Source organism: Acartia tonsa, chromosome 3 (assembly GCF_053477335.1).
Source record: "Acartia tonsa isolate MP-2025a chromosome 3, ASM5347733v1, whole genome shotgun sequence".
Classification (NCBI taxonomy): Eukaryota; Metazoa; Arthropoda; class Copepoda; order Calanoida; family Acartiidae; genus Acartia; species Acartia tonsa.
In genome coordinates, this window is record NC_137262.1 from 27,950,587 (window position 1) to 27,959,161 (window position 8,575).

The 8,575-nt window shown below is 32.3% G+C and overlaps 3 protein-coding genes across 5 annotated transcripts in view; 1 reads left to right on the plus strand and 2 right to left on the minus strand.

Moving 5' to 3' along the window:
- The window catches only part of LOC145313806 (uncharacterized), a 180,890-nt gene that overhangs the window by 149,756 nt on the left and 22,559 nt on the right, over positions 1-8,575 (plus strand). The window lies entirely within an intron of this gene.
- The window catches only part of LOC145313807 (glycogen [starch] synthase-like), a 144,689-nt gene that overhangs the window by 95,461 nt on the left and 40,653 nt on the right, over positions 1-8,575 (minus strand). The gene's annotated exons all lie outside the window — the stretch shown is intronic.
- LOC145313809 (uncharacterized) lies at positions 4,965-8,490 on the minus strand. Of its 2 annotated transcripts, XM_080153424.1 has the most exons (7): positions 8,366-8,490; positions 7,391-7,497; positions 7,118-7,211; positions 6,541-6,634; positions 6,265-6,321; positions 5,662-5,715; positions 5,031-5,271 (listed from the first exon to the last, which is right to left on the minus strand). In XM_080153424.1, exons 1-7 carry the CDS (start codon positions 8,453-8,455, stop codon positions 5,156-5,158), a joined length of 612 nt encoding a protein of 203 aa, XP_080009550.1. In that variant the 5' UTR covers positions 8,456-8,490; the 3' UTR covers positions 5,031-5,155. The 2 variants fall into 2 exon arrangements, with proteins under 2 accessions (XP_080009551.1, XP_080009550.1); XM_080153425.1 differs by lacking the exon at positions 6,265-6,321 and having other exon boundaries at positions 4,965-5,271.

The following is an 8,575-nucleotide window of genomic DNA, read 5'->3' on the forward strand; positions in this document are numbered from 1 at the left end:
ACTCTGTAATGCAAAAAGCAAGAGACCCTATTAGGAACTAGCCAAGAGCGCGCTATGAGCGCGCTATTGGCTGCGCGTTTCTTTACTATCTTCTGATATATTATTTGTAGGATCAAAATATTATTTTGTATTTCAATTATTGTATATTACAAATATTAATTTAAATTAATACATCCTTGAATACAATGTTATTTACATAATCATCAATTAATGCAATTTTCAAATTTTCTGGTGATCTTACTCTTGAAATTTTTCAAGAAAAATCGTGGTGCAGGCACCACCTAAAAAATTCAATTCTTTTATTGTCTTATCCCCAACTAATAGCTATTTATCCCTGACTATTAACCCTTTACTTTCATTGTCGTATACCTGACTATTAACTCTTTTCTTCCAATGTCTTATCACTGCCTTTTAAATCTTTTCTTTCATTGTATTATCCCTGAATATTAAACTTTTTCTTCCATTGTCTTATCTCTGACTAAGAAAGTAAGAAAAAAATCAAACTACAAATATTCATATTTTTAAAAGATTTAATGTCCCTCTCTATCATCCCTTTTCTTCCGTCTCTTTATTAGTTTCATTATTTTATTTAAAAACATATTTATAATTTTGCCTCTCTTTTTAAAAAATATTAAGTATGGGATCCTACTATATTTTTAAAATTTTTTTTTAGAAAAAGGAAACATGTTATAAAACTCAAAATGTTGTGTTGCGATAATCACGCAACTCCCAAAATGTTAAATGTAAAATCACGCAACCCTCCTGTTTTTATTTACCCTTCAAGGAAGATTTCTATATTTTTTTTAGTGTACGAAGCATTCAAAATTAATTAGTGGGATTTTAAGTTTATATTATAATGTCTCATCCCTCCCTGATAAAACTTTTCTTTTCAAAACACAAATCTATAACAATTTCAGTATTCTAAAAGATTCCTTCTTCTATTGCATTGGCTGAGTGATTTTGAGGGCTAAGGCGTCTGCTTATATAACTATTAGAGGCCGCGTTCTAAAATTATCACGCGATTGGCTAGATTTATTCAATGTTTTATTTACTTTCTTTTGGTTTTACAATATATAAGATTTTACACACAAAAAATTATTGTAATAATATCCTTGTTTATTATTTCCATTATGCAAAAATTATGCCCACCAAACCTCCGTTTTTAACACAGCAAGAGAGAGAGGGAGAGAGGGAGAGAGAGAGGGAGAGAGGGAGAGAGGGAGAGAGAGAGAGAGAGAGAGAGAGAGGAGAGAGAGAGAGAGAGAGAGAGAGAGAGAGAGAGAGAGAGAGAGAGAGAGAGAGAGAGAGAGAGAGAGAGAGAGAGAGAGAGAGAGAGAGAGAGACAAAAAATTATTGTAATAATATCCTTGTTTATTATTTCCATTATGCAAAAATTATGCCCACCAAACCTCCGTTTTTAACACAGCAAGAGAGAGAGGGAGAGAGGGAGAGAGAGAGGGAGAGAGGGAGAGAGGGAGAGAGAGAGAGAGAGAGAGAGAGAGGGAGAGAGAGAGAGAGAGAGAGAGAGAGAGAGAGAGAGAGAGAGAGAGAGAGAGAGAGAGAGAGAGAGAGACAAAAAATTATTGTAATAATATCCTTGTTTATTATTTCCATTATGCAAAAATTATGCCCACCAAACCTCCGTTTTTAACACAGCAAGAGAGAGAGGGAGAGAGGGAGAGAGAGAGAGGGAGAGAGAGAGAGAGAGAGAGAGAGAGAGAGAGAGAGAGAGAGAGAGAGAGAGAGAGAGGGGGGGTATTGTAGAAATTCCTATTTCTCTGTTAAATAGATTTGCTCTAGCAAAACTTACTTTATTTTTATTATTATCACCTAAATTTTTGTCTAACATATCTTTATACCTACTGTCTAGGGCTTAAAGCGGCAGTCTCATGTTAGAAAGGTTTTCGGTTCTATTCCTCCAAGTGTTGAAACCGAATATTTTTAAAACCTTGTAGTAAGTATGAAGGGTTATTTTGATTGTAGATTAAGAATTCGATAACAACTGAACTGATTTAATTCTTCTTTTAAATCCAAATTTTTGAATTTTTAAAAAAAAAAACTAAAATTATAACTGGTGGTTGCTTGACCTCCCCTCTCTTTTCCCACCAAAAAATAACTAAAATTACCCTACCCCCAAAAAACACTTCGGGGATTAGAACCTGGATGATAGATGGTTCTCTGCAGTCACTGTACCAAAGAACTATTAGAACTAAATTGTTTTAGTAGAAAATCTGTCCTATTCTTACATCAGTAAATAAAATATGATGTCCATTTGTTTGTCTATCTGTTGGTACCAAAAGAATCTTGCTAACCACTAAACCGATATGGTGCTAGCTTATACAGGATAGTTTCTTATGGGCCCTCGGAAGGTTTATAACTATTTTGGGGGAGGGTATTATCACACTGCCAAAAAAATCACGTTAGAAAAAAATTACAATCCACCCCAAAATTAAAAACTTAAATTAAAAATGGAGGTTAATTGGCCTTTCCCCCCCCCCCCCCCCCTCCACCCCACCCAATAAAATCACAACTCCCCCAAAAATTGGATGAAAGATTGGGGGTTTGAATCGGAACTCTAGATCTTACGTTACCGGTGTTTAACCTCAGGGCTATTGGCACCACTAAATTTAATTTGAAAATTAGTCTAATTGTAAACAATGACTATATAAATAAAATATTGTCTACTGTGTTTTAATATTAATTTAATTGAGTTCTTCTTTTTCTAGTATCGCTTCTGGTGGATAAGAAGCGGATATCAGTCATACTGATAAATTATTTGGGATCATATTCTATTCAGTTTTTGTTGACATCGGTGCAAAAAATATCATTTTTAATCTTACTTCTGTACATTTTTATATCCGTGGAAATCTTCAAAAAATTTGTGTTTCTTGGCATTAAATATGTCTATTTTCTCCTTGCATTTAAGCGCCGTCGTAGCTCTGTGGTAGAGTTACAGTAAAATTTTTCTTTTAGATTTTACTTTATCTGTAGGTCGCGTGTTCAAATCTCCGCGGTCAAAGAACAAAATTATTTTTTTTTTATTTTCTGAAATTTTCTCTCTCTCTTTCTCTTTCTCTCTCTCTCTCTCTCTCTCTCTCTCTCTCTCTCTCTCTCTCTCTCTCTCTCTCTCTCTCTCTCTCTCTCTCTCTCTCTCTCTCTCTCTCTCTCTCTCTCTCTCTCTCTCTCTCTCTCTCTCTCTCTCTCTCTCTCTCTTTCTCTTTTTTTAATTGCTTTTTCCAAGATTTTAAGTGACTTTTTAAAATTGGTTTTATTTTTTTTTACTTACGATGTTATCAATGTTAAAAAATAATATTTTTGTTCACTGAGGTGGTTTTAATCCGATATGCTTCAGACTGCTGGGATTAAAACTTTAATTTGAACTTATCCACTGAGCTACAGAGTAGATTACAATGAGTGAATTTAAACAATGAGTGTTGAAAATGTTGTCTACTTTGTCTTTTTCACCAAGAATGTTCGGTTGTTTTCATAGCTCATTGACTTAAATTTTACTGTTTTATACCTATTCTTCTTTTAGAGGTTATCGTGCTAGTTGGAAGGTTTTAACTCCGTGTCAGCTAATATTTTTTTTGATTAGAGAGAGAAATGTTATGAAAATGATTATGTTGTCTTTTTTCGCTATACTTATATAAAAATCACATTAAATTAATTGTACCGCTGTAGTCTTGGGGCAAATTTTTACGTAACTTATCTAAGAATTCCAGTTCAAATCCCGGCAAGTAACTTAAAAGATTGTAGCTATCATCCATATAATAAAGTAGCAGGATGTTTGTTTGGCTCTCTGTTCATTTATTTGTACCAAAGAATCTCACTAACTACTGAAACAATATAGTTCTCCTTTACAGGTTAGCTTATCATAGTTCCTGGGAAGGTTTGTAACTATTTTGAGTGAGGGTTCCACCACCCTCCTAAGAATAAATTAAAACCAATTTTTGAGCCCTTGCCTTTGGCATTTCGTGACTAATTTAACTGGCTTTGATCGTGTAATTGTACATATTTATCTCCGTGAAAAGCTGTTTATAATACAATGCATAACTGGATAGTCAACGTTTTTTGGAAAAATTCTTTTCTTTTTTAGTCTTGTGGTTAGCGTCAAAGTGTTGTATTACAATGGTTGCAGGATCTAGACCGTGCAGGAAAAATTATTATTTTATTATGGGATAATAGACATCAAGTTGTTCTTCCTTTAAAAATAACATATAACAGTAGTGCTTCGAAACTGATTTATGTTCATTGGATTATAACCGGTTCTCAGCCATACTGAAAAATTATGTGCAGAGTACGGGAGAGAGAGTATTGTATTCTATACCTAAATTTTCTTGTATAATATCTTATCTTCTTTAGTGTAGGGGTTATCGCGCTAAGGTATGGATAGGAAGATTACAGGTACAAATCCTCCAATGTTAAAGTTTTACTATTTTATCAATTGTCATGATATCTACTCTCTAAACAAATTATAAAAAAGCTTTTTTATATTTTAAGTGAATGTTGTTATAATGTAGTTTTTAAAAATATTATTACTTTTACCAAATATTACTTGTTATCTCAGACATTGAAAATTATATTTTGAGGTTGGGTAGATTCGAACACACAACCTTCCAACTGGAACCTCACCTCTACCCCTGAGCCAAAATGACAGACATGAAAATCCATGAAATTTTAAAGTATACTATAAGATATAAGTTTTTGTTTACTATGTCTTTTTTCACCTCTGATAATTGGATTCTTTCATAGCTTAATTATAGAATGTTGGTTTCCTTATCCGTGAGTACCGGGTTCGATTCTCTCCGAGAGGGGCGGGGTTTTTGTTGATGTTAAAAATTGGAAGAATTTATAGAATAAAAGTTGTCGCAAATATAGGTATTAAATAATATCGCATCGTATTATAGCCAGCTTCCCGCGGTAAATAGATTGAAAAATTATTTCTGAGGGGCTAAAGGCCTGAGCTACAAAACTGGTATAAATATTAGGATTTTTTATTTAATTATTCGTAAAAAATTATCTATAATACAATAAGATTGGTTTGAAACTGGTTATAATTCAGCAGATATTAATGGGTTTTAAAGCCATAATGGAATTGCAATTATAGAATTTATTAAGATTCAAATCCGCAACTGTTCAAGTTGATTTGAGGCAATTAGAATCCATTCTCTAGCTTAGTTCCAAATACAGGTTGTTGTTGATCAAGCAGTTGGACAACATCATTCTCACCATCACCAACACTTTCATCATCCAAATCTTCATCTTCTTCTCCTGCAAATAGATCATTTTTAGATGGAGGAAAAACAAGGATTAGTTTATGCAGATTTTAAGAGGTTCAAATTAAAGTTAAAATAAGCAGATTTAAATGAAAATATAAAATATTTCCAACCGTTATTTTATCAAATTAGCTTCACATACTTAAGTGTGCAGAAGGTGTACTTGGGGAGGGGGTGAAATCATCCTTAAATTTTAATTGGGAAGGATTTCATTTCAGTCATTTTCACCCCCTCTTACTTTACACCTAGAAGTGGATATTCATCAAATTATGGAAAATAATCAAAACCAATGGGTTATGATACTGACTACGATGAACGAACATATCTATATTTATAGAGTTGCTGTGCTACTTTAAATTGGAGGATTAAATAATTTAATGCATGCCTTGGGGGGATAACATTTGCACCACATCGTCTTCAATATCATCTACGTCATCACCTAAATGAAGGATACGGTGTATAGAGCAGCTACTCTACAATTAGTGTTGCCTGTTTGTCCTTCAGTGGTAAATCTCCAACAGTACAATTTGTACTGAAACTTATTGTTCTTTAAATTTAAATCATACAACAAAAATTTTAATAGTGAATGTTTCTAAAATAGCATTTTTATCCAGACATATGATTTCTAATTTTATTTTAAAACCTTTCATGCTTATTAAACATGTTGCCATTAATTTCTTTCTGATTTTTGCAAAGGTGAACCCTAGTATCTTTCGTAATATTCCCTCTAAAACTAAAGTTAAGCCTTAAAATTAAATGAATTCTTTTAAAGCAAGCTTGATTTTAAGCAGATTATTAGCCCTTTAAAGTTTTTTTTAGGTCTATTTCTTACATTCTGATTTTCTTGTTGATTTGATCGATTTAAGATTTGTTTAGTACCCCTTTATAGATATTGTCATCCCTGTTTGTTAAATACTTTACTTTTATCTACTAAACTTCTTATGGATATTATCATTCCTTGTTTAATAATATATTTTGTACAATTTACCAGTTAATCTTGTAAAATGAATATTTAGTAACATTAGAACTTCCTCATTAAAGGGACCTAGACAAATTAGGAAACATAAAAGGGGGGAAAGTTAAATTTTTTATATTAATTTTCAAAAATTTTTGGGGGGGAGGGCTTTCAAAACAATAACAAAATATGCCTTGAGGGAATTTTGCAATAAATATTTTTAAAGGTTTGGCATTGTGCAAATATCATGGAAGGCAAAAGATAGACCTGGTTATGAAGAAGCAATGCTTATAACAAATATATGTTTACCTCTGGGACTGACATTATAAGTTTGATTGCTGGCAAAGTCATTATCATTTCCATTGAATGCTGCTATTTGATTTCTATTTGTCATTGGGTTCACCTGAAATTGCATACCTAATTGTTTTTGATTATTGTGAAAAATTAGCTCTTGAGTTGTTTTAAATCTTAAAAATTAACTGGATGTCCGAAGATTGGCCCTGTTCCAATTATGGCATTCCGTCTGATCAGTAGATATTTTAAGCATCCAAGCAGGTTTAAATTTGATAAAACTGCCGAATCCTGCAAATAGCAAAATAGATTTGATCACTAAAACAATCTATTTTTAGGCATATTTTTAGGAAATCATTTCAATCATAAATAAAATTGTCAAAGCTATTCAAATACAAAAAGGTTCAATATTTTAACATATTTGCAATGCCCGTAGAATATCGGGGCTCTGTATTTGAATATATAGACTAAAACCATTCATAAACTTAGAATTAGAAATCAAATAGCTTGAAACCATAACTAGAGCTTTGCAAAGTTGCCATAAAATGGAGACCTCAATCACGAGATCTTTCATATTGTTATATACTATAATTACCTGAGCTATGGTAGGGCTTTCGGTTCTAATATTTTCGCTATTGTAGCTTTGGTTAAGCTCGTCCTGGTTTAATGAAGAACTTCGCAACGAATCCCTAAAAATTTATATCATTTATCTATAAGTTTTTTTTTTCGCTTGAAGTTTAATTTGAACACCTGAAAGTAGTATTTCTGTATTTGTACGTCAATGTTATCACTATATACAAACTAATATAGATAATTATAGAGTAGATTCTCTACTACAAATATAATTTGTGTTTCTAAAACTACGTACTGATCATTGATGTTATTTGCAATCGGTTGTAAGGCATCATATTGATTAAGTTTAGGCTGTCTAAATCTGTTGGATCTGTCTGTATCAAGGGGACCTGTCTCTTCATCCTAGATAGATAGATAGATAGATAGATAGATAGTTAGATAGATAGATAGATAGATAGATAGATAGATAGATAGATAGATAGATAGATAGATAGATAGATAGATAGATAGATAGATAGATAGATAGATAGATAGATAGATAGATAGATAGATAGATAGATAGATAGATAGATAGATAGATAGATAGATAGATAGATAGATAGATAGATAGATAGATAGATAGATAGATAGATAGATAGATAGATAGATAGATAGATAGATAGATAGATAGATAGATAGATAGATAGATAGATAGATAGATAGATAGATAGATAGATAGATAGATAGATAGATAGATAGATAGATAGATAGATAGATAGATAGATAGATAGATAGATAGATAGATAGATAGATAGATAGATAGATAGATAGATAGATAGATAGATAGATAGACAGACAGACAGATAGATAGATAGTTAGATAGACACACAGACAGAAGTTTAGATACACATCAAATTGATAAATTTAAATTATTTTGTTCATTATGTGTATTGATTGACTAGAAATCTGTTTATGACTAACAAGAAGCTTCCCTAAAAATGTATATAAAATTCCATTTATTTTTAACTAGCGGTTTCACCCCTAGAGGGGAAGGTACTTTACATTGCAGTTTGAAAAAGAAAAAGTATTAAGATAAGGGGGTTGTGTACTTTTTTCCAGGGGCTATTTTCTTAGGAGGGTGGAAAGTACCCTACCCCAAAATAGTTATAAACCTTCCTAGGACCTATGTTAACAACCAAATCAGTCCACCGGTTAGCGAGATCCTTTGATACAGTCACATAGATTTCAAGACTTCCTGTTATTTTTACACATCGGTTATAATGAAACTAACCTCATTGTCCATCTGTCCAGCAATCCCATTAGAGCTGACCCCTATGGGCGTCTCATCCCAGGGGTTGGTGCGGCTGGTTGAAAAGTCCATCCGCTTTTGATCACTAAGGTGTTTGGGTTTTATACAGTTATAGATTTTCTTTTTTACTGTACTAGTTGATTTACATATTATAAAGCTTCCCTCAAAAGTTCAACCCATTATCATCATCCA